Source organism: Acomys russatus, chromosome 6 (assembly GCF_903995435.1).
Source record: "Acomys russatus chromosome 6, mAcoRus1.1, whole genome shotgun sequence".
Classification (NCBI taxonomy): domain Eukaryota; kingdom Metazoa; phylum Chordata; class Mammalia; order Rodentia; family Muridae; genus Acomys; species Acomys russatus.
The window spans coordinates 59,951,347-59,978,687 of NC_067142.1; the positions used below are offsets into that span (position 1 = coordinate 59,951,347).

The 27,341-nt window shown below is 39.5% G+C and overlaps 1 protein-coding gene and 1 long non-coding RNA gene across 2 annotated transcripts in view; both read left to right on the forward strand.

Moving 5' to 3' along the window:
* LOC127190615 (uncharacterized) overlaps positions 1 to 27,341 on the forward strand; it is an 81,495-nt gene that overhangs the window by 39,575 nt on the left and 14,579 nt on the right. The gene's annotated exons all lie outside the window — the stretch shown is intronic.
* LOC127190614 (ATP synthase membrane subunit K, mitochondrial-like) lies at positions 11,723 to 11,997 on the forward strand. Its single transcript, XM_051147726.1, has one exon. It carries the CDS (start codon positions 11,723 to 11,725, stop codon positions 11,900 to 11,902), a length of 180 nt encoding a protein of 59 aa, XP_051003683.1. The 3' UTR covers positions 11,903 to 11,997.

Consider the following 27,341-nt stretch of genomic DNA (forward strand, 5'->3'; position numbering starts at 1 on the left):
TAGAATCCCAATAAGATGTCCTCCCCTCTGTCCCACTTTCCTGGTAAGTGAAGACTTTCATGGGGCATGCCCCTTGGGCTAGTGTCCAGATATAAGTGAGTATATACTAGATATAAGTGAGTATATACTAGAAATGATCATAATGAGTGAGTTAACCCAGAAGCATAAAGAGTCAAATGGTATATACTCAAGTGCATTTTGTTATGTACTATTTTGTGTTTGTCTCTCCAACTCATCTCTCTGGTTTTTTGCATGATGCTGTGTTTTAGAGGCCAGACTAAGCAGACTGTATCAGCAGACTCCATTGCCTCTGATTCGGCCAGTAGATAGGCTGTAGGAGGCACTTATCCATTCACCTGGCTCCAGCACTTCCCTAGAGACACCATGGAATCACTATATGCTCTAACAAAAAGCAGGTTATCAAAAGCAGGTCTTTATCTTTCCTCCTTTGCTTTACTACTGGAGACCTAGGCATAGTGGTGTGTCTGGCTACTTCAAGCCCGACTCCTTACAATTTCCTTACACTCGCCATTATCTTTATAAATAGTCACTCTCAAAATCAGCTCAGAGTGCAACCTGTGACTGGAGCCTGGTCTTTGTGGGGAACATGACTACTATTTTACTCTTCATGTGTTTCTAAAAAGAAGAAAATATATATATTCTACACCACATGTTAGGGATTAGAGCATGCAATCAAGTTTTTATATCACATCTTAACAGGACACTCATCTCACTCAGAAGGACCCCACCTTTTCTGTGATTACTATCATATCATCTCCAAACCCCTTTACCTGGAGAGCTGGGATTTCAGCAGAAGAGTTTTGAAGGGACCAAACATGTCACCTGTAATCTCCTTCTCACTCTTCCTCTACACGTTATTCATGCCTTCCTGTCTTTTGAGTATAGGCTGAGCTGGCTGAATCAACTCTAAAGAAAAAAATATGCCAGAAGTCATGAGATGGCATATTTAAGATGAGGTCATCAGATGACTTGTCATCTGGTTTCTCTCCCTTGCTTATCGCACTGATGACAGCCAGCAGCCTGCTATGAGCTTCCTTATGCAGAGGACCACATAGCAAAGAAAGGAAGACCTTAGCGAAACCAAGAGAAACTGAACTCATGGGGGTGCTTGGAAAGGAAACATTTCCCAATCAGAAGTTTGGTTGTAACCTGATGAGAGACCGCCCAAGCCAGCTAAGCCACTCAGATATTATAAGTCCACAGTAATGCAGTTGTTTTTTAAGTAGGTAAACTTCAGGGAAATATGTTGCGATGTACCAGAAAACAATTCACCCCTAATCATGTACTCTGGTGAAATTGCACCATAATCTCCCTACGCGTGCTCTGTGTGCTTTTACTGGAAAAGGATTCATTCGCTTGATTCTAACATATATTCTCTCACCTTGCAATATTCCCTTTTCCCACTCTCCAGAGTATTGCCTTCACTCCTCGCTTTAGGACTTGCTGAGAATATATAATTTGTTACTACTTTTCCTTTTCTACACTTTTGCAGTTCATGAGCACGTACTTTTCTTAAGCCTAGGGCTTATTGAGAGATGGTATTCCCTTGGCTGTATTTTTCACAAGAATACAGCCACATTATATGTCATTGTTCATGCCAGCTAGGGTTTTCTGTGGTAGCAAATGAGATTTTGTCTAGTGAAAACGCAGTCAAGAATAATTTTTACTTGTTAAATTCTCATAAGGATGCAAGCATGTCTAATTTTTGATATTGCAACAAAATATTGACATCAACAGAGTTCACATTTGAGAACTGTACAAAGGACTTACAAAAAAATCTCATAAGACTTTGAAGCAGACTTGTAATTTTGAATTCATTCAAAATTATAGCGATCCTCAGCTACATGTGAACCCCATGCTGGACATGCTGGGCAGAATCAAATCAGGACAGGACAGCTTCAAAGGACGTTGTTTTATAATGCACAATAAAAGAATTTTTGAAAGACATACTTTATTTTTAATCATGGGTGTGTGCATGTGTGTGTGTATACATAAAGGTATATCCATATGTGAGTACAGATGCTCATGGATTCCAGAAAAGGGAACCAAATCCCTTGAAAATAGACATACAGTTTTAAACCACCTGATGTGGGTGCTGGAATCTGAACTCAAGTCTTATTCATGTATGTGTTCTTAGCTTCTGAACCATTTATCCAACACCAAAAAAAAGTCCATTTACTAGGATCAAGCAGATATGGCTGAGTTGAACATTTACTCCCTGATGTACATTATAAGGTGACCTTAACAAACTGATTACTTAGTCTCTCGGGGCCTCCCTCTTCTGTAATACAAAGATAATCACATTGGCATATGCCGTATACTATGCGGGTACTAAATGAATGCTCCATCTAAAAGAGGAGAGTGCTCAGCACACGTGTTCGATAACTATTAAGCATCACCATTATAATCATTGGTAGAAAGCCACTACTGAGTTTTAGGTCTCCAAAACACTTTGTCTATCTGGCTGTTCTTAGGTTATATTCAAGAAAGTCACCACATACACATCGAGGGGATGAGCTGCATTCAATGCCGTTAAAAACGGAAGAGAAATCCAAACGAAATGGTTGTGTCCTTTGGATCTTTCTCTTGTTGGAAAATTAGGCAGAAGGTTGCTTACTAGAATGTATACACTGGTGTGGGTGTGAAGACACACACTGACATCATCACGTTGTGGGTTTTTGTAATTCAGTTGTGTGGTTGTCAAGTGTGAACTTTGCATATGACAAAGTGCATCACAGTATATTGTGTTCATAGGGCCAGTGAGTGCACATACCATTCTCCTTTGTCACCTGTGTTCATCAGTATCTGCAACAGGGTGCTGATTTTTAACCCTTAGTAAGATGTTGATCTTAAGAGAGAACTGGCTGCAGCTACTCATATTCCTTATTTGCCGATTGGTCTTGGCAAGTATTTTTTCAGTGTTTACAGAATGAATTGCCCACTATGAATTACATATTTTCTATATCTGGACAAGGGTTATTAAACATTCAAATATCTTTATATTTCAGACCAATAATTTCTGAATGGGATGAAAGATCGATCGGTGAATACAAACCGCCTTTGTCCACTTAGTTTGCTTCTATGGGTCACATCAGATCTTGTGACTATTTCTTGTGGTTTCCAGCTCATTGCACATGCTTTCTCAGAGTGGCCATTTTTCTCTTATGAATGAAACGCTCTATGTGTTGCCAGCCATACCACTCTTGGCTACATTTGCGCCTAGTGAGTGAGGTGATGGTATGCACCTCAAGTCTACCACAGGTATCTAATTTCCAGGCAGGGAAGAAAAACAATGAAGTAGAAGAGAGATGTATGGTTTCAGCAAGAGAAGGAAGAAAGTGAGTTTTGCTTTCATGGGGGATCTTCTGTGAGGGGCAACTAGAAGGAAAGCCAGATAACAAATACATTTGCCCTGCCATATAATAGCTGTGTAACTACATTAAGATTAGATAATGAGCTTTTGTTCATAAGAAGAAGTGATGGAATAGAAACTCAACCAAATATGCACAATTGGTGTTTCTACTCTCAATGATCAATCAAAAATTAGAACCCGGAATGTATGAATAACTCCTACAAGTAAACATGACTAACACAAACTCTATAGAAAAGAAGAAAGTATTTCTATGTAACCTCTCAGAAAAGTAAATATAAATGCCAACTAAACACTAAAAAAAGTTTGACTTATCAAATACCTGAGATGTACAGATTTGAATCATAATAAGATATAGCAAGAGGCTTTCAAAAATGGGAGCCCTAAATGTCCAGTGAAGTGACAGGATAGAACATCAGAAGTCATTGTTATAAACTGAGGGTCAGGGAGAATGTGTACAAGAAATTCAGGACCATCTTTTGCAAACTTCAAGATGCCTATGTCCTAGACCAAACAGCGCCATGGTTGAGTGCAGAGTAGTCCCTAAAACAGTCCTTACCTGTCTGTACCAGAAAGGAAGAGCAAGACAGGTATGGGGCTGGCAAGATGGCTGCAGATAAATGCCCTTGCCATTAACCCTGATGAGATGAGCTTGATATTTGCACATGGTAGAGAAAATTGACTCCATCTCACCTTCCCACATATGCCATGGTATTCATGTCCTTTTACACACACACACACACACACACACACATACGTACACGCACTCATGCACATGCACACTAATCAATAATGTATTTTTTAAAACTTTAAGAGCATTTGGCGTGGCTTTAAATGAACAAACAAAAGCTCTATAGCAACCAGGATGTGGAACAGCATTAAACTGACAAATAGTATATATTTACTGACTATTAAACCAATGCATAGTGATGAAAATTAGTAAAGCACTGTTGAGAGTGGCTAACTTACTCCATATGGGAACCCTTGCCGGTTGCACACATGCCTCATAAGCTGGGGTCACAGCTCATCTGAGCCCTGTAGCATACTGTGGCCCTGTTTGGATAAAAGAAAGTGAATAGCTTGGGGGGGGAGTAGGCGGCACATCTCCCGTTTACTTCCTCTCTTCCATGAGCTAATACCATGGATAGTTCTGTGCCATTTCCCAGGAGCTGATGCAACATGAGGTAGAACTGTCAATCACAGAACCATTTAGCACTAGTGCAGAACTGTGTCCTAGTGGCATGTGCTCTGTAACTTTTGCTGCAGCACACCAGCCCCTCTTGCTGCAATATCATGGGTGTGTAAGACAGACCAGACACTTGGCCTCTTTAACTACTCTCAAGTAAAAAAAAAAACTGTCTGGATCAGTGATCTTAAGTGACTAAACCAAGCCCCGTGACTGACAACTTGGCTTTGCCTTCTGTATATAACAACCCATTACTGCGGCCCATATATATGGGTGAATCTCAAAACCACTGTGTTGCACGGACTACAGCTCGCAAAGTTACAGTGTTCGTATGTTTGTCATTAAGCATATAAAGCTCAAATATCTAAAAGTGCAATGCTTTATCAGCTTTAATTGACTTCTTTAACTGCTGAGCTGAGGGTTGAGCCCCCTGTCCCGCACAAGCTAGCTCTGACACTAGCCCATGCTCCTCGGCCCAAGCGGTGTGACTTTAAAAGGAAAACAAACACAACAATGAAAACACTGATGGACCCCGCGATAAAGACAGAGGATCTGCCAGGAACAGAACGCTAAGAGATTTGTTATATAGCATTGGCAATGCTTCAGGCTGCAGCTAAGTTGTAAACGCAAATATAGTATTCACCTTCTTGGTCTCTTACATGAAGGTAGTTGTTCTTGTTAAATAGTAATGCAAGCAAAGGCAGATAGACACATAGTATACTTCTCATACCTGCTGGAGCAGTGGTTTCTGAATAAAACACTCTGAAACAGGGTCAGGAGCAGGTATAGAGCTGGTGACATTCTGGAGAGCCACGCTGACACTTCTAGTGAAGAGCTTTTCTCCTATGCCATTAAGGAAGCAGCAACGGATGCTGCCCTTAAGGAGAACAAGGACAATATTTGGCGATGTGATCTTGCAGAACCTTGACTCTAGTCGTAATCAGAGAGCCTTGATGCTGATCTCATGACTGCAGCTGTATTGTATAGTAGTCCAGGTGTGGCATCAGCCTCAACCCCACCTCTAGTGTGCCTGAGCCTGAGGGTCTAAGCCTGGACTTGACTCGGACTGATAACTTAAGAACCAAGCCACGATAATTTACGTGTAAGTCTGTAAGGCCAAAAGCTGAGGGCTGTGGTACATGCTTATATTCCAGCACTGAAGAAACTGAGGCAAGAGGGTAGCTGCAAATGTGAGGTCACCATGGGCTACATAAATTTTTCAGTCCAACCAGGGCAACATTGGAAGACCTTGACTCAAAAGAATAACTAAGTTAAAAAAAAAAAAAAAAAGAATCAAAAGAGGTTGATTCTTTTGGAGACCAGGTTTGAGCATGTGTCTTGAACAAAGTATCCATTATACCTATAAATAATTAACATAATGTAACTAATGTAATGTAAATAACATAATATAAACATTAATGTTCTTTAAGTACATTATGTACTATCAGTTTATAATACCTATTAACAAAAATAAATTTATTCCCCATATAAATCCTCCAGTGGCTCAACATTGCAAGGATAGATGTAACATGATGCCCATCTTCCCCTTCTACCCTTCCCCCTTCACTGTCAATCTATGCTCGTAGTCACTAGCTCAGTCCAGAAAGCCACAGAGGTCAGGGCTTGCCCGAGTTAACTTTCCTTGTCAATTTTGCACAGCCTGGGGTCATTGAGAATGCAGTCTCAATTGATTGGTGTCCTGGATTAAATGACCTATACACATCTAGCAAGGTGGGGATATGTTTACTGTTAGTCAGTGCCGGGGCGGGGGCGGGGGGAGGGAGTCCAGCCCACCGTGGGCAGTACCACTTCCTGAACTCTATAAGAAGCTAGCTAGGGCTGGAGAGATGGCTCAGTGGTTAAGAGCACTGACTACTCTTCCAGAGGTCATGAGTTCAATTCCCAGCAACCACATGGTGGCTCACAGCCATCTATAATGTGATCTGATGCATACTGTATACAAAATAAATAAATCTTTAAAGAAGAAGAAGAAGAAGAAGAAGAAGAAGAAGAAGAAGAAGAAGAAGAAGAAGAAGAAGAAGAAGAAGAAGAAGAAGAAGAAGAAGAAGAAGAAGAAGAAGAAGAAGAAGAAGAAGAAGAAGAAGAAGAAGCATCTAGCTAAGCACAGGTCTATGAGCAAGCCAGCAAACAGCATCCCTCCAGAGCCTGCTGGACTTCCTTGGCTGTGAGTTCCTTGGTCAGGAGTGTTGCCTGCGTTGGCTCCTTTCCAGAATGGACTGTAGTTGGTAAGCTGAAACAAACTCTTGCCTCTTCTGGGATGCTTTTCTTCACGGTGTTTGTCACAACAGAATGAAAGGAGAATGAGATTCTTTCACTTGACAAGCTCACGTCTTTAAAACTGGCCTTAGGCAAAATGGTTACAGAAATCAGTCAATACTGATAAGTAAAATTAAGATTTCTAAGCCCATGTTTAGTTACAACTAGTGTAATCCACAGAATTACTTTTTTGTCGATAGAACTCCTTTTTATAAAGAGTTATGAGCCACTCTCGTATATCATACTATCCAGACTCCCCATGAAAAACCAAATGTTATTTTCTTGATGAGGCCACAGTATCAGTTTACTGACCCTGACATTTTTTACAGCAAACTCTTTTAGTCATAATGTGCACTTCATGCTTTTAGCATTCCGGAGACATCAATAAAGTCCCCCACTCTACAGATGCAGAAAGCAAAGCTCAGGTGTGTTAAGTAAACAACTTATCATCACACCTAAAGACACCATGGCGTCAGAATTATAATTTTCTCCAGTTTCATTTCAAAGTCCCTGCTTCAAAATTCTTCCTGCGCTAGAATGGAATGTGTTTAAGTTCTCTCCTTAAATATAAATTGGTAGGCTAGGGTATAAGTTGATGGTAGGGTATTTGTCTAGCATTTAGGGAGGCGTGGTTTGATCTCCAGCACTGGGAGGGTCAAAGGAAAAGGAGAGAAAATGGAGATGGATGAAACAAACTGGGATGTGGAATAAGAAGGTAGCTGAGAGCCTAGACCATCTCCCCGCAGACAGCACATGTAGTTAAACAGCTGTGCATGTGCCAGGCTCCACAAACGCTAAGGAAACCAGACGGGAGACCACAGGATGTGCTTCCCGTGCATCAAAACAAACACATTGGAGAATGCAGGAAGGGAAGCACAGTTAACATTATTCCGCCTCCAATTCTAAGCAGTACAGACTCCTTCCACTTTCCCAGGGGGAAAGAGAAATAAAGCCATGACTTAGACTTAAAATCTAGTACCTATTGTGCTACCATGAAAACCAGTGCTAGAAAAAGCCCCATCCACTGGGCAGCGGTGGTATGCACTTTTAATCCCAGGTGAACATGCAGGCAGAGCACTGTATACATAATAATAAATAAATCTTTTTTTTTTTTAATCCCGGCACTTGGGAGGCAGAGGCAGGTGTATCTCTGTGAGTTCAAGGCCAGCCTGGCCTACAAAGTGAGTCCAGGATAGGCAAAGCTACACACAGAGAAACCCTGTCTCAAAAAGCCAAAGACAAGAAAAGAAAAAGCCCTGTCAGCCTTAGCTGCCAACACAGCACATCTGGACAGCCTCCTGGAACTGTGATAGACAGGTGCCAGGGTGTCTCCACCATCCCTGCAGGTGAAAGAGTCACAGACTCCACTTGTTGAAAGACACAACAAGTGTAGGGTATAAAAGCGTGAGCACAGGACTGTGCCTTTTAGGCCAGCCTACATGCATGCAGGGAAACACTCACACACATAAAATAAAAATAAACAAACCCAATGCTAATAAATGGGGGAGGGAGAGAAGCCAGAGTGAGGAGGTGTGAGCAGCCATATACACGACATGTGATTTGTATATTACATAAGCTTAAAAAACAGTAAATAAATATTTGAGGAGATTAATATGTTTAACTTGATAACTGAATATGTGACACAAGCATAAGAAAGCTAACTGTCACTGTGCCTATGGCATAAAATCCCAAGGATTCCAAACACGAGGACTGTAGCTTTGATGACAAGCACTTGGAGATTACTCACTAAGGATTATGATTACGGTAGCACAGTTCTAAGCTTGTTAAAAATCACTTGACTAAATTTGTGATGCTTAAGTTATAAATTAGACAAAATGGGTCTGTTTTCAATACGCACATTATAGCACATGAAGCATTTTTTTTTACTCATATTTAGCTATTCTGTGCAACAGGATACATGGATTTCACAGTAAATTGTGGTTTGAGCTTAGAATATTAAGAAAAGTAGTTTTGTGGCAGTAGAAAGATGACCTTCTTGGCCAAACTTTAGTAGGCGCCTCCAAACACTTTGATACTGCAGGTCTCATCACAGACTTCCATTTGTCCTGGTGCAGTACAGCCTGAGTAAGCGCTGTAGTCAGCTCTAACCCACGTCTGAAGTTCAAATCTCAAACTCTTACCTTTTCCTTAAAAGTAAAATCCGATGTGGCAGTGACGAGACCTGGCTGGTTCCAGCCTTTGAGGAGAGACCGCGCTCCATACGTATCTTACTCGAGAAAGCATGAAAGGAAATGGGACTAAATAAGAGAAGGGAAGGGCTCCCATAAGAGAAGGGAAAGGGGGCCAGCTCTGGATGTGCCCCAAATGTTGAATCTGTGTGAGGTGGTGACGTAAGGATGGGCTGTGGCAGCACAGAGTCCGATCTGGCTCCTCCCTAAAGAACAGGCAGCAGCATCTGGAAAATATTCAAAGCATAAACGCAGAGTTCTCACTTCCAACTCATTTTGTGTCTCAATTAATTTCAAATTGAATTAGTTAAAGCTGAATAAAACGCTAAGTTCAAGTTCACAGTCACCCTAGCCACCTCTAAAGTGCTGGATGAGCTTCTTTGGCTAGTGGTTACTGCAGTAGACAAGACTGTTTCCTTCTCTACGTGTTGTTTGGTTAGACAATACTGGCCCAGGAATCAGAGCCGGGTACCTTTCTGAAGATCCATCAACTAATTTCAACAGGACAGACAGAGGGAGGCCCTAAGGTTTCACTATAAGAAAACCTACTTTCTGCTCCCACTGGACAGCCTGGCTCAGAATCCTAGGGGGACAGAAAAGGACTTGTGCCAGTTAAAGCATGAGCCACTCTGTCATCATTTTCTCAATTATAAGCAATTTGAGGACAGTTTAATTGAATCGCATATCATTTCCAGGGACTGTGATTTGCTATGGTGTTAAGCACTCAGACCTGAGTTCTTTGAGTCCATGACCATCTGTGTAATTACCTACAATTTCTTGCTAGACTTGTTCGAAACTTTTGGATGCCATCTGTATACGCTCAGTAAAATTATATTTTAGTCATCCCCTTGGCAGATCATTCTATGTTCCCAATGCCTGCTCTTCAGGCATTCTTCAACCTATTCAAGAAAGTTCTATGTAAGGTAAAAGAATTAAATGCCAATGATATTATCAGCACAGTAGCAAAAAAAAATCTTCTCTTAGCCAGCAACAGCACCATCCACAACACCAAAAATGTTTCATTTTTATGTTCTCAAGTTATTTCCCTGAGGTTCTTCTGTATGGGAGAGAAAACACCTTTCTTTGTGCAAACTGCTCTGTGCTCCGGGAAAGCAGACGTGAAGTGCCTGAGATGGTCGAAGGCTGTCACTGGGGACCAAGGATTAGAACCTGCTCAGGGCAGCAAATAAAAAAAATTTTAAAAGCTCTTAAAAGGACCTGACAAGGGAAGCTTAAATCTTATTTTAAAGGTTTGGGTTGTACTAAGCCTTGAAAAATTCAATCCTCAAGAGGACTATATATCACTAAGAAAGCGCCACGTAAGTTTATCATGTAGCCAACACCTAGCCATTGGGCCTTGGAGACCACTAGGATAATATTTCCTCTGGATTAGCGCTGAAGCTTGGAAGTGACATTTGTACGGGACATACTTTAAACTCTGGGGCTTTTCGGATTATAGGATGATAATTCTGGGGCTGGGGGAAACGGTTACTGTGGAGGGACGTCACCGTGATTTATACACCTTGGATGTCCTTCCTTCTTCACACAGAGTAACTTACTACACTAAGTGTGTTTCGTGTTTCTTTCTGCTTTTAACTGCAGTTGTTTTTAGATTATCTGGAAGTGAGAGCATATTTGTTCTGGTGTGTGCGTGTGTTTCTTCAGTTGCACCATGTCCAGATGAATTATCATGTACGTTCTTGTGCCTGATGACATCAGCAATTAGGCTGCACATACACAGCACAGACACATCCCTAGGACATGTCGTCCTCAGGCCAGAGTGACCCTGAGACTTTATTGCTTACTCCGCAGCGCAGACTCAATGGGTCTCTCAACCTCTGGCTCTCTTCTTTACTCTCAGTGCCTCTACCAAGATCTCTCGGATTACTGTGCAATCTCCCACCATCCTACTTATAAAGTGTGTGTCAGATGAATTAAATATCTAGTGACAGCCAAAGTCATAAACTCCTTGGCTCCCTGGAGTCACTTTGCAGGATGATTTTATGAGTGCTTTGGCCAGCATATGTGTTTTGTCCCATTATGAACACTGGCTGGGTTGGGAGTCATAATTTAAAGTAATGTATTTCTCTACATGAGTGTGCACACACCCAGGGTTCCTGGAAAACAGGCATAGCCAATTTGCACTTGAGCCAAATGAAATCTAGTAATTTTTTTCCTCTCCATTACCATCACCTGGGTCCCTTACATCTCTCTAATGAATATATAAAATCCGTTAGGATGAGGACTGAAGTATGGCTGAATCATAGCAGCCCTGTCACCAATGCTGGGAAAAAGGACTGGGCTAAGTTGAAATAATGATCATTAGACAGAGAAATATCCATTTCAAATCAAACAGATCTTGAAACCAAATGTCATAAGGCAACTCTCAGAAAATAGTAATTGTTTTTCTGCTTTCACTTATTTTTTTTTTTTATAGCAAAGCTTACAGTTCTGGTGAGTAAAAAGCCCTGGCCTTAATTTGCTTATATGGCCTGTTCTTACCTTGTTGCTCTGCCACCGCCCATCCCTGTCCCCTCATCATCCCCTACTCCTCTCCTACCTGGACCCTGAAGATTTTTTTATTGAGTTTTTGACTAATATGAAAGTTCCAGAGCTGGTAGCTGGGTTTTTTGAAGGACATAAGCTGCAGAATTTGTGATTGGGTTAAAGATTGAAGTCATGGCTAGTCCAGAAAGTGATGGCCAATTTCAGTTCACTGGTATTAAAAAAAAATATCTCAACCCATATACTCTCACAGGTAGAATGAATTGTGTCCTGGCCATATATGGAGGCATTGCTTTGTTAGTCTTATACTTCAAGTTAAGGCCTTTAAAAACTCCAGCTGTGAAAGCAACATAAGTGGATTTTGAAATGTCTGACCTCATCTGTTAAGCCCCATGCCTGAAGAACCTGATGTCAACTCATCATGTAGTACTCAGCTTCTACAATAAATTATGAACCTAGAAAAAAAAAAAAGAAAGTTCCACGTGTAGTCAGAAAAGTTGTGTCATACTTAATAGAAATTTAGGACACACAGTTTCAAAAAACAGTGATAATGGGTGATTGGTAGGGGTGAGTGACTCTGATACCACATTTAACATCAACGTTAACTAAAATGATGTCAAAATAACGTAACTATTTTAATATGTTAATTGGAATCAACATTTCATATTTTAAAAGTTACACTGACAATTATTAAGAACATGAAAAGGGCATAGTGGTGTGCACTTTTAATCCCAGTACTGAGGAGGCAGAGGCAGGCAGATCAATCACTGTGAGTTCGAGGCCAGCCTGGTCTACAAAGCAAGTCCGGGACAGCCAAGGCTACATAGAGAAAACTATGTCTTGAAAAACCAAAGAAAAAAGAAAGAAAGAAAGAAAAAAAGAGCATAATAGGATGTGTGTATGGTTAAGCTAAAATTATATAGAGTAGAGTTACCTCCCCACTCAGGAAGAATGAGCAAGCCCTCAGCAGTGAGTAGGAACCAGCAGCGCTGGTACATGAGTTAGAACTAATATCTACTGAGATGTGGTGCTGAATCTGTCTATTTTGCAACAGTCCCTTCATGAATATTCATTTGCAATTACCTCCCATGATCTGAGTATTGTACTAGGAAGCAGTAATAAGTAGAGAAAAGAGCTAGCCTTAACCCTCTACCTCATGAGGGCCACAATACACCCAGATCATACGAACATCAGTGAACACATTCCTCTAAAATTAATGCTAAGAAGGAGAGACGAACAGCGGGTGGATAGCCTACCAGATTGTTAAGGATGTACTCAAAAGTCTGCCCTGAGAAGTTGGCCACAGACCTCAAACATGAGACATAGACAAGAGTTAACCAATGCTGGACAGAAAGGAGGAAAGTACTTCTTATCCGTGTAGTTTTCTCATGGTTTCAGGATTTTTAGAGGCAATTCATTAGCTAGCAAGTGGTTAAGAGTAAGGCTGAAAAGACAACAGATAAATCTCTGTAGACTATCAGGGCCACTTAAAAAATGATTTTCCCTCAATAAGGCCTTGCTTCAATGTCTCTTCTGGCTCTTCCCCCATGCTCTTCCCAAACCCTTATAATGTGGCTATGTTCCTACAGTTAATTAAATAAAAAAGAAAAGGAGAGCCTTGAAAAAAAAAGGAGGAGAAGGAAAAGGAGGAAGAGAAGGAGGAGAAAAAGATGAAAAAGAAGAAAGAAGAAGAAGAAGAGAGAGAGAGAGATGGGTGTTTATGTAAAGACCCTATGGCTTAGGCAAAAAGCAATCCACAAAAAGCTTTATAGACTGTGTCAAAGAATTCTGTCTTAATTCCAAAAGCATAGCCAGTTGGGGTGTCTTAAGTAGAGAGAAGGAGGGGTAGAGAGGAGCTGACATCATCAGGTTTACATTTGGGAAGATTATCTATAATGTGGAAAACAGATGGAGGCAGTAAAATGATGAAAGCTTTTATTATGTAACTTCTCTATTAGAAATATTTCTAAAATAAATGGTCTCTGTCACATTTTACAGAAGAGAAACTGATTATGAAGTATTTCAGTGCTGAGACTACGCTCGTCACAAAATCGACAGAACATGTCATCCCAGAATATTGCAGATTTTCTCTATTGTCTGCAAGCTACCGCATTCAAAAGTTCAAAGCTGACAGTCAGACCATCATCATCTCTTCCTTGCTTTCTAGCTGAGCATCCTAAGTGGGCTCTTTTCTCCGTCTCTTGCCTGACTATAACCCATATTCACCACAACAGCCAGGTGAACCATTGAACAAGGAGTCCGATTATGTCACCCATCTACTCAAATCTCAACAGCTACCTCACTCCTACCCCAGGACCACTCATGACTTATAGGGACCTCCAAGGCCCTTGCATACTGTAAGCCCTGTGAGCTCTCTGAGCCTACCTCTCCTGTCCTCTCTTGCATTGCTATGCCAGACATACCAGCCCCCACACTGTTCCCCAAACATAACATCTTTCCCAACACCATTGACTTCGCACTAACTGCTCATCAGCCAGCAGCTTTTCACCAGAACTCCACAAGGAAGACCTCTCTCTTCTTTCAAGCTTTTGCTTAAAATGTGCCTCACCAAAGAGGGCTGTTCTGATGGCCCCACTTAAAATGAACGACATTCTGTCAACATCTCACTCTGTATTTTTTTCCTGGATTGTTATAGCTCAAGATTTTCTTTGAGAACTTCGGGTAACTAAGGAATACTGAGAGCAGGAGAAATAGTCTTCCTTGGGGAAGAGTAGACCAATGGTTATCCAATACCAAATGATCAGCCCTGAAAACATGAATACAAGTAATATTATGCAGCCTGACCAGGTTGTATTTATGTATTTAGGAATATGCTCACACACACACACACATATATATGTAACAATAATTAATGAAATGAGGCCATAAATTTAAAAGAGAGCAGGAGGTTATATGGGAGGGTTTGGAGTGAGAAAGAAAGGGAAGTTATGTAATTATATTATAATTTTTAAATAAATAAAAAGGTTCTCCATAGTAGCTGATATGAAGGACTAAGAAATATAAACCCAAGCATAAATTGAGATATGCCATAGATATGGTCTGCATAAATGTGAAAGGTTACTTACAAACTACCAAAAAATTTTAATAAGACAATCTGGAAAGGTAATTTCTGCTTCCAAGATCATGCTAGATTCTGAGTCCAGTAATCTGATTCATAAGGATAGCATATGTCTGCTGATTTTCAATGCATAAAACATTTCTATATATTAAATTATAGGCATAATCTTGAGTGTGTTGGCATTTCTCTAGATTGAATGGAAATACTGTATCACTATGATATTAAAAAATTTTAAGTTAAAGCTTTTAGTTAAAAATAAATTATTTTGAACAAAATTAAATTAAATTATTTTCATTGGCATTTAGTTTATTAAAAGTTATACTTTTATATCTTATCTGTTATGAAATTAAGTCTGTCAGCCAGCAGGCAAAGGAGGTAAGGCTTTTTAAATTCTCAGATAAAATTGCATACGAAACAAGTTAGGCAAATGATCAGTTGTGGAGTAAAGACTTTTTGGCACGAAGAGGCACCACAGATAATTTCTGCGCACCACTTCAGAGGACCCTAGTGAGCATGCAGTGCCCAAAAGAAAGAATAAAGCAAACACAAAGGCAGAGAATAAATCCTCAATAAGATGAAAATCGTGTAATGTGTTAGAATGAAAAAGAAACACAAGAGTAATTTACTGTTGTTATTCATAGCAATACATCTTGAAGTATTTATAACTTCACAAAACGGTGCGCCCATTTGAATATTATTGCCTGGAAAATAAATTTATAAGACAACCACTGATACTTGTAGACTTTAGAAATAATTCATGTTAGCCCATGGGTTTCACAATATAATTTCATGTCTGGGTATTTAAAGTCCCTTGTATCTGTTGTTTTATACAAAAACACGGTGGGCAATTATATTTTTGTACAATTCTTAATCCTAGAGAAGAAGGTGAAATTGCACTATAGTAAACTTCCTCCAATCATCGTTTAATCACACTAAGTTTCACAATGTAGAAAAGTGTCTACTTTAGGCAAGTGTGAGGGAACATTTTTCCTTTTAATCCTCAGATTTCTTTCACCAGCTGTTAGGAAAGCCAAAACTATTTAAAGCAAAGAATTGGAATTCCATTAGTCAGCACTGTGGGGGAAAAAAAAATAATTAGCAGGTCATTGTAAGCCAAAGCTTGTGTTATGGAAATTAAAGGCAGAATGTGATTGTTCTAAAATAAACTGTGGGATACATGGTGTTTTAATTTTCAGGATCCAGAAAAACAGATAGTCCGTCATCAAACAGGAAATGAAGACCTTGCAGAAGAAAGGAGGAAAGTATTTTCATGAGCCAATGGAAAGGAACCTCCTGATAGCAGGAAAGTGGAATTTATAGAAAGTTAACAGTCCAATTTGGTGCAAAGGGATCAGGAATTCCACAAACGGGAAGACATAGATTAATTATATCAAGCAAGGTGAGAATAGAATGATGCCGTGTAGGGATAAATTCGTGATAGGTATATCAAAAATTATGAAACTAAAGGGAGGTGTCTTAGTTACTTTTCTATTGTTGGCAAGAGACAGCATGACCAAGGCAGCTTATAAAAGAAAGTGTTTAATTGGGGCTTGCTTACAGTTTCGGAGCGTGAGACTATTGCTGTCATGGCGGGAAGTGTGGCTGGAGGCAGGCAGGCATGGTACTGGGGCAGTAGCTGAGAGCTTACATCTGGTCCTCAAGCAGCATGCAGAGAGTAAGTGAGACCAGGGCAGGTGAGGGCTTTTGAAACTTGGAAACTCAAAGCAATCTCACTAAAAGCAGGAGCAGAGCAAGGCTGCCCACTCTCTGCATGTTTCCTCAATATAGTACTAGAAGTTCTAGCTATAGCAATAAGACAACTAAAGATCAAGAGGATACACATTGGAAAGGAAGAACTCAAAGTATCACTGTTTGTAGATGATATGATAGTGGACATAAGTGACCCCCAAAATTCCACCAGAGACCTCCAACAGCTGATAAACACCTTCAGCAAAGTGGACAGATACAAGATTCATTTTTAAAAAGTCAGTAGCCCTCCTGTATGCAAATGACAAACGGACTAAGAAAGAAATTAGAGAAACTACACCCTTCACAAAAGCCAAAAATAATATAATGTATCTTGGTGTAACTCTAATCAAGCGAGTCAAAGATCTGTATGACATGAATTTCAAGTCTCTGAAGAAAGATCTTGAAGAAGCTATCAGAAGATGGAAAGATCTCCTATGCTCATGAAACAGTAGGATTAACACAGTAAAAATGGTCATCTTACCAAAAGATTCGATACAATCTACCAACACAATTTTTAGAGACCTTGAAAAAACAATTCTAAACTTCATATGGAATTTAGGGGGAAAACCGACTAGTTAAAACAATCCTATGCAATAATAGAACTTCTGGAGGTATCTCTATCCCTGGCTTTGAACTACACTACAGAGCAATAGTAATAAAAACTGCATGGTAGTGGCATAGAAATAGACTGGTTGATCAATGAACCCAATTGAAGACCCAGAAATAAACCCACACACCTATGGACACTTGATTTTTCGACAAAGAAGACAAACTCATACAACGAAAAAAGGCACTGGTCTATCTGGATGTCTACATGTAAACAAATGCAAATAGATCCATATTTATCACCTTGCACAAAACTCAAATCCAAGTGGATCAAAGACCTCAACATAAAACCAGATACATTAAATCTATTAGAAGAGAAAGCGGAGAAGAGTCTTGAATTCATTGGCACAGGAGACAACTTCCTGAACAGAACACCAACAGCTCAGATCCTAAGATCAGTAATGAATAAATGGGACCTTTTGAAACAGAAAAGCTTCTGCAAGGCAAAGGGCACTGTCACTAGAACGATATGGTAGTCTACACATTGGGAAAAGATCTTCACCAGTCCTACATTCAACAAAGGGCTAACATCCAAAATATATAAAGGACTCAAGAAATAAAAATGGTTTCTTATTGCTAGCTTTCATAATGCCAATAGGTGCCTTCTTCTAAGGAAGAAAAGTGAATATCAGTAGTAGACATTAAGTGCCGTAGGGAGGAGGATACATGCCTGGCACTGTAAACACAGGCTCCTTGTCAAGGAAGTGTCTGCCTACTACTGTTTTTTGTTGTTCTTTGTTTGTTTGTTTGTCTGTTGCTAAGGACACATGTCAGACTGCCTACTAAATATTTATGTTCATACACATAGATTAATGATGTCCTCAGCCTTGTCAAATATGTTTCTTTTGCAGCATGCAGTCTGCACTGGTTGATGTAAAAACTCATAACTGGTCAAATTGTTGTAAATATATGACTGTTGAATATTCACCTCTAACGGGGACTTATAAGCCACCCGCCCCCACGAGGCTCAGGAACATCATAGAACATACTTGAAAGAATGTAAAAGCCAGAAAATGAGGAGAGACTGCTGTAAACACTGTCTTCTGTATATGCCACAGCTGTTTCACTCATTAACTTGCTTATACTTCTGGTTACCTCAACAGGACCTGCATAATATTGAGCCCACTCATGAAAAAGAGTAACTCTTAAAAGCCCTATGCTTCTCTGAGGATCTACTGGCTGTTCATGGTTGCTGGTATGATGGAGAATCGTTCTTCAGTATAGCAACTTGTAAGTTCCCCATGCCTTGGTTAATATTAATAACCTCACACCCATGGTCATACACACAACTCTAATTTAATTCAGTGGGTCATTTAAGAAGGATATGAACGTAAGAAAAGAACCAGTTAGGAAGAAAGGGGGATCATAGATAGTAGAAGGAGAGTAAAAGAGGGCTATGGGGGAATAAATATAATCAATATACATTATAGACGTATTAAATTGTCAAAAATACATTTTACGAATTAAAAAGAGTTGCTTATGAAAGGCAGAAATCAGAAATGAAATGGGTTAGTGGGGCAGGGGACAAGTGGACCTTTGGTCACCATTTTCTCTACTACTGGAATGTATGTACCATCAATACAAAGATGTCAGACTTAATACAAAGGCTTCCTAGAGGCAACTGTGTAGTTCGTCAATATAGAAAGATACTTAGGACTGAGGTGGAAATTATTAAAAGTGGGCAGACAGACACTTAATGTTATTACTTCTATTCTTTTTCCCAGAAAAGTTATGGGGAGAGGCAGATTGGAAGGAAGGAAAAATAAGGATGGGTGCCAATATATTTCCAAAAATAAAGATGAGCCAAAAACCTTGAAGATGGCCGTTCTTACTAGTGATTCACCTCTTTGAAGCCCTGCAGCTCTGGACATCTAAATCCGTTTTTTCACTGTCCCTGATGTTAACCTGAGGAGTTCCTGACTTCAGCTGAACAAGCTGGCTGCCTTCTCGATCATTCTATCTTCTGATTTTCTGTGCTTATCCCTTTGCCTTTGCAATCTGACTCTTATCATTAATGTTCCTAACTTCGGCCTAGAAACCCGATCTAATTCTCAGCATTCTTGGCCCTCTCCCAATTTTTTGCAGTTCTTACTTCCCCCGCTAACTTGTTTATTTCAGGCCAGCCTGGAAACCCAAGTTGGCCTTATGGTCACCTTAGCTGATTGGGGATGCTGGTTCACCATGCATGACACTATTTCAGTCAGTAGTTCCACGGTCCAAACTTTTCTCCTGTATCAGTACCATGCCAACATGGATAAGCTGCAGTGTAAAACTGATTAAGCAAGCATGTCTCTGCAAGTAAACTAGGGCTGGACAAGTAAAAGCAGGTGCTAGTGATGATGATAAGGAAACTCAAGTTGAGTCTGGGACAAGAAAAGCACTGATAGACATCCTTAGATTCAAACAGAGCCTATTGTTTGATGTGAATTGTCCTTCATGAGTTCATGGTCTCTAGGTACTAGCACCATATGTGGGATTGTGAAACCGTTAGCAGTTGGAGCATTGCTACAAGAAGTGTGTCACTTGGGGAAGGCTTTGTGGCTTTATATCCCAGCCCCACTTCCTGTTCCCTCTCTGCCTCCTCAGGAGGCACCTCCACCATACCATCCCTGCATCCTCAGAAACTGTGAACCAAAGTAACTAAACTTTCCTTAAGTTGCCTCTGTGAGGTATTTCATCACAGCCATCAGCCAACACAGAGCCCTTTTACTTCTACCCCAGAGCCAGAGGAATGGGAGAATACAAGGGATGGGCTAACAACTGAGATGTAATTTGAAGAAATTAATAATAAAAAAAGGAAAGAAAAAGAAAGAAAGAAAGAAAGAAAGAAAGAAAGAAAGAAAGAAAGAAAGAAAAGATTCTGAGAGAAGAAAAAGTGTCCAGCATAAAGGTTAGGGGGTTTACAGAGATCATGCAGCTCTCAGGTGAAGTCTCCAGGGTCCATGCGAGTGAGAAAGCCTCTCCCAGGACTCACACAGAACCTGTAAGCCAAAGCAAATTAATTTAGGCCTCATGGTTGTTTGCAATCCCTTTAAATAGCAGCATCACAAAATGGATGGAATGCCCTTAATTAATTTTGATTACATTGATATCCACACACTCATATTTGACCTTTGGTTTATTTAGTTAGAATGAGATCAAGAGGAGAAATAAAAAAGGTAATGGGACAATCTAAAAACATACTTCTTGTGTGAATGGGGACATGCATACTTCCTGTGTGAACGGGGACATGCATACTTCCTGTGTGAACAGGGACATGCATACTTCCTGTGTGAACGGGGACATGCATAGTTGCCTGTTGCCTTAGTCCTTCTCATCCCTTTTTGGAAAACAAGAGGAAAAATAACAACAAAAGAAATGAAAACCGTTTTTAGAGCTCAGTGAACACTAGGTGCTAAGTCTCCGAATACATTAATTCAATTAGTGACTATACTAACTAATAACCTAGGTTTTACTAACCCCATTTGATGAATGAAGAACGTGTAATTCTGAGATATTATAGAATCTACCCATGGCCAGTCACCTATTAGTTGACAAGAAAGACAAGATGTAATGGCGGAGACCATGTCCCCATATTCAAAGATGAGTTGCCTTCTGGCAGACACCCTCGATGGAAGGAGAGAATAATTTTCTCAACTCTTGAGGAACCATCAAGATTTGATTTATACAATTAAAAGTCAAAATGAAGTGATCTCCATCTTGTCACTCAATAGGGAACCAAAACTACCTCCCAGGTCATCAAGTAAGAATTTCAGTAAAATTCCACTAACATTTTCATTGAGTGCTGATTAAAGTGAGACTCTGCTGAGCTTGGGAGCCTAATAGTGGACTGAGCGGGCCCAACCTCTCCTTTCTAGAAACCTTGACATTTTACAAGTAGAAGTAGAATGGATATTATGAATATGACAGGAGAACAAAAACCTGTGGACAGAAAAGACAAACATATTTCATAATTTATAAATTCAGCAGAGCCCTGGGGAAATGATGATTGGGCTGAAATTTAAATGGTAAGTGCAAATGAGAAAAGTAAAACCTAAATTTCACTTCACAAGGTAATCAGATGACAACCATCTGGAGGTTCACAGCTTCCTCTCAGGAACAACAGCCCAGGTGACTGTTACCTTCAATGAAATACTGCCAAATTAAGTCCAGCAATTTGGAAAAAGCACAGAACACCACAATGAATTGAGTTTGGCACAAGAATATAACATTTATTTAACATATAAATGTTCAGAGTAACTTGTCACATTATTTTATTAAAGAAAAATTCCTACAAGCACTTCAATACATGAAAAGTCTATTCGACCTAATTATGCTTTTTTTTTTCAGCAGCTACTAGAAAGGAAATTCAGAACAAGAATGTAATATTAACTGAGAGCAAAATGAAGATGAGAATCCTAGACACTCTTACTGAAAATGTATGCTGAAGTTTCTTGATTATGTAGCCAGACAAAAGAAAATAATCACATAAATTTAAAAAACATATGCTTGTAGTTATAAAAAGTCCCAAGTTATCTGTGAAAGAACCACCAGAATTTATAAGTGATATTTCACCATATTGTATAATATAAAATCAACATATAAAACTCAATTATATCTCTATATGGTGGCAGCTAATTTGCTTACAATTTACAATAGGATCTAGAAACACAAACTTCCTACAAATAAACCTAACAGATGATAGGTGAACCTTCTTCACTACAAAATATAAAACATTTGGAAATAAATTAAATACACTTAAGGAATAAAGCCACACTAAGTAGATAACCCATTCTCTCCACCCTGCCACATTGATCTTGGCCCAAAACAATCACAGCCAGAATTACAGCAGGAGTGCCGGGAGATGGCTCAGTGGGTAAAGTACAGGCACGAGGGCCACAAAGGCCAGAGTCCAGACGTCCAATACATACATAAGTCCTGGGTGAGCAGCATGGCCACCGCTGGGGAGTCTAGACTAAAGCAGAATGCTTGAGGAAGGTTCCCAACTTCAGCTTTGAATTCCACATGCATGTGCACATATGTGTACATCAACCTGTACACACACACATGCCTATACACATGCAAACACCTATATGCACACACACACCACACACACACACTCCACAAAGACACACATAAAAGTTACGGCAGGGTTTTTATGTACCTATAAACTATACCATATCTATAAAAATCAGAAGACCTAAAATACATGGAACGGTCTTAGAAACAGTGATCAGCTCTGTGGGATGCCTTATCCTCCAGCTACAGTAATCATGATGGTGTGTTGTCAGTGACCAGATAGAAGAGAGAACAGAATAGAAACTACTTGAATCGACACATAGATAGCCAAATGATTTTCATTACTAACTAAAATAATTCAATTTGAAATGAGAAAATCTTTTCAGTTAATGGTTTAGAACAGTGGATATCCATATAACAAAAATGAACCTTAATCCCGCCACCGCACACACATACACACACACACACACACACACACACACACACACACACACACACACACAGAGCTAATGCAGTACAGATTAAAAACCAGATGGAAGTGCTAAAACTGTGAAGGTTTAAGGAGAAAACATGGGAGAGTGTCTTTCTGATGTTTGTTGGAAAATAATGCTTAGAGTTTGGGGACAGGAACATAAAGAAGAAAAAATAATAGTAAGCTGGGATTCATCAAATTTGTAAAGCCTTCTGCTTAGGAAAGATATTAAGCAAACAAACATCCCAATCAGTGAATAATAATATCGTGTGTGTGTGTGTGTGTGTGTGTGTGTGTGTGTGTGTGTGTGTGTGTCTTCAATAAAATTACACAGAGACTGTGCAAAAGCCACATACAACTCAATGACAAAAACAAACTAACTCAGCATGTAATGAACAAGCAATTAACAAGCATACACATATGCAGCTTGGTAGCATTGCCAGTGATCAGGAAAACAGATTTAAATCACAATGACATAATGGCTCTCATAAGAGAGCTTTTTTCAAAACAGAAAAACAGTATAACCATCAAGTGTTAGAAAGGAAATACCACCTGGATGTCTAGTAAGTTGTTCTTTGGAATGCAAAATTTCTTGGGAATCTACTTGGTAATTCCGTAAATGTTAAAAATGTGTCTGTCATATAACACATTAATTTTATTCTTTTATGTTTGACAAGGGTGTCTGTCATATAACCATAAAAACTCTTACTAATAATCTATCACTAGCAGCCGTAAAACAGTTGTGGTGTGTTCAAAAGAATACAATTCAGCAGCCGGGCGTGGTGACGCACGCCTTTAATCCCGGCACTCAGGAGGCAGAGGCAGGTGGATCGCTGTGAGTTCGAGGCCAGCCTGGTCTACAACGTGAGTCCAGGACAGCCAAGGCTACACAGAGAAACCCTGTCTCAAAAGACCAAAAAAAAAAAAAAAAAAAAGAATACAATTCAGCAACAAAAGGGGGAGGCACTGATGTACATAGCATCATGGATAACTTTGACTATGCTCCCGGGAAGGCCATACATCCAAAACTAACTGGGCAGAACAAATTGGTCTTAATGGGAAGGAGGATGGGCATAAAACTGAGTGTGCTGAGAGAGGAAGTGGATCTCAAAAGAGTTTGGGGAGGGTGAATATTATCAAACACATTGTACAAATGTTTCAAAGAACTAATAAAAGTTTTTTAAAATCCAAGTGTAGTGATGCACACCTTTAACCCAAGATCTTAGGAGGCAGGGTCAGGTTCATCTCTATGAGTTTGGGATAGCTTGGTTTACATGATGAGTACCAGGACATCCAGGGCTAAGTAGAGAGACCTTATCTCAAAATTTTTAAGTAAATAAATTAATATTTAAAAATGATAGTAATCTACATTAAAATAGAACCAATAAAATGTATATACAATTATTTTATTTATCTATCTATCTATCTACCTACTCTATAATATATATATATATGAAATTCTCAGACATATAGAATGCATGTGTAAATATATAATCAACATATATGTATTTGCACCATGTGATGTATAGGAGTGGCTCCCATAGACACATGTATTTGAATGCTTGACCCATAAGAGTGCCAGTATTAGGAGATGTGGCCATATTGGAGGAAGTATGTCATTGGGGAGGTGGGCTTTGAGGTCTTAATATGCTCAAGCTATGCCCAATGTGGCACACAGTCTCCTTAGGCTCTCTGCAAATCAAGATGTAGAACTCTCAGCTCCTTCTCCAGCACCATGTCTGCCTGGATGCTGCCATGCTTCCCAGCATGATGATAATGGACTAAATCTCTAAAACTGTAACCATCCCTAAATTAAATGTTTTCCTTTATAAGACTTGCCATGGTCATGTTGTCTCTTCACAGCAATAGAAACACTAAGACATACATGCAACATGTGCACACTACATGTATATTGCTTACATACATAAACAGACATACAGGTAGACAGATAAGATACAGAGGAGTCTACAGTCTAGAGATAGTCAGATAGTCATGGTTGTTGAAGGCCTACCCACATTATGAAGATCAGTATGTTTTATTGAAGCGTACCAATTTAAGTGTTAATTTCATCTAAAAGTAGCTTGAAAAAACCTTCAGAATAATATTTTTTCCAACTCTTCAGGCACAGTGGCCCCTGAAGGTTGCTATGTAAAATGAAGTTGTACAGGATTACAAGGGGAACAGCACCAGCAGCGTAAATTAGCGGGTGATTCTGGCTACTGCATGAACACAAGCTTGAGTACTAGATTCCATTTCAAGGATACCAATAAAGAAACTACAGTATTAATTCAAATAGGAAAGGTAGGAAATGAGACTGGCCATCAGCAGAGAGGGAGAGGTAAGCCATCTGTCTCTAGATGTAATCCGAAAGCAAAATTCATAGGATTACTTCACAGGGTGGATAGGAGATATAGATGAAAGAAAAGTGCAGAAGGTAAGTTACTGGGAGGATAGGGCTTCTGGCAGCCTGCAGAAAAAGCTATTGGTGGGGCAGGACCTCAGACAGACTTAGAAACATAAGGCATCAAACTTGAAGGAGAGATTGAAGTGAAGGTTAGCTTCACAATTCTGGGGTGCAAAGGAAGAGCATGAGTAAAAACTTAGACATTGTCAGCATATTAAAGGAATTTAATGACCCGTGATGAGGTGAAATTAAAAGACTGACTTTATCCAAATTTTCAAGTGTCTCAAACATTCCAAAATTAAGAAGTCAAAGTATCTGAACTTTTCAGACTTTAAAAGTATTTTTAATGTATTTATTAATGTGTGTGTACATGTGTGTGCACACATGTGCTTAAGTGTACATGTGCCATGATGTGCATATGGAGTTTGGAAGACAACCTATGAAAGTGGTTGCTTCTCTAATTCCATTGTGTGGTTTCTGGAAATTGAACTCAGGTCTTCAGCCTCTCTGTAACAAACTACCATACCTACTGAGCCATCTTGCTGGCCCCAGAAAATAATTTTTTAATAACATGACAACATATCTATATATTTGTTTAAGCATATTAGTGCATATGCCAAAATCTTCATGTGATTGGTCATAATTTTTATGAATGAGGATATATCTTAGTTGGGAGAATGCTAGCCTACAATGCATAAGGCCCTCAGTTGGATCCCTAGCACTACATAAACCTGGCATGGTGGCATACATGCTTTTAATCCTAGAGGTAGGAAGGTGAAGAAGAGAATCAAATGTTCAAGGTCATCTGTGACTACACTGGGAGTTCAAAGTCAGCCTGAGCTCCATGGGATCCTGTCTTTACAATCATTTATAATAATATGACAGGTAAAATATTGATGGTGGATCCCTTATGTTTGTTGGAAGAAAAAAATGACAATTTATTACACACACAAGAAGCCTCTTATCCACTGATCCATCTCCCCAGTAGAGTTTGATGTAGCCTAGACTGAACGCAAACTCACTATGTAACTGAAAATGACTTTGACCTCCTGATCCCCTTCTTTCACTTACATCACTCTGGTAATCCAGGTGTGTGTCACCACATCCAACTTTCATCTCTTATTCTACTAAAACTGTGTGGAAGTTTTAAAAAAAATGGATCTCATAGATAAATTTGAGTATGTATTTCTCTGCAAATGCTTATTGACACTTTCATCTTTCACTTTCGTCTATTTTGCATTGAGAAATACGAGTCAAAAGTGACCATGAGCATTATGGGTTTGATAATATGACAGAGAGACACAAAGCATACTAATCTGTATGATGACTAAATGGTGGTTTTGTTACACTTAGACTGGTAGATTTTTGTGACAACACTTCAAAGAATATACCTAAGAGTCCACTGTATACAACATAAGTTGTCAACACTGTGGCCAGCATCCACTTGGCCTCCATATTCTGCAAAGACTGACGAACACCAAATAAACCACTGGTTTTCAGAGCATACAGTCTTTAGGTTAAAGCAATCATTCCGGGGTTGAAGTGTTTTGAAGTCCACCAGATGAGTCACTCGGTTGATTTCTGCCCTTTCTCTACTGCCAACAAGACTTTAACTTGAGTGCTCATCAGCACTTCACAGTTACAGTATAGCTAGCTAGCTATAGCCATCTGTATAAATGAAACACCAAAACTAATATGATCCTAAATCCCAGAAGAAGAGTTAGATGTATAATTTATTTTAATGTCTAGTATTTGTTGGTTCACTTGAATTAGTGATGACCATGATCACATTTCACAGAGAATACAGACTGCTGTAGGTTTCAAAGAACTGAAATGCAATGAATAGGGAGATATAAGTATAAAAATGAAACAACCCTTTGTCTCAAAGAATTTGTAGTGCAGTAGAAGATAAAGAAACAATCTAGCAAACTATAATGAAAATCCAGGTCGAAGTGCTAGCGAAACATGGCAGAAGGAGCCATTAATTTGAAGTGAATTACACCTGGGGTGTTGTGGCTCATGACTGAAACTCAGCCCCACACAAGCTGAGGCAGGGTTGAGAATTCTAAGACTCTAAGAACAACAACTGAATCCTAGGAGTGGGTAACATGAGTTAGGAGCGAGTTGCTTTTTAGTTCTTTGGTGGTTTTTATGTACTTACATAGTGAGTTTTACTCCTTTGCATTCCATTATCCTCTCTCATCCCAATTGCTCCTTCCACTGAAACACATCTTCCCCCCGCCCCCCAGAAGTCCCCTCCTGTTTTTCTATCTTTTGTGCATATGATCAATGAATTGGATGAGTGTCATCTACAATAATTTTAAAGATAGATAAACAAAAAAAAAGAGGGAGAAAAACATGAAGGCTGAGTTATAGGATAACTAAAATTAAAATGCACCTGGTATGGTGAAGTTCTTCTTGCTATTTGATTGAATCTGTGATGCACATGTAGATCAGGGCACCAGTTGCATACCATAAGTGTATA

Excerpts from the sequence above, each read along its gene's own strand:
- LOC127190614 (XM_051147726.1), top strand. The coding sequence starts at position 11,723 with ATGGCTAGTCCAGAAAGTGATGGCCAATTTCAGTTCACTGGTATTAAA.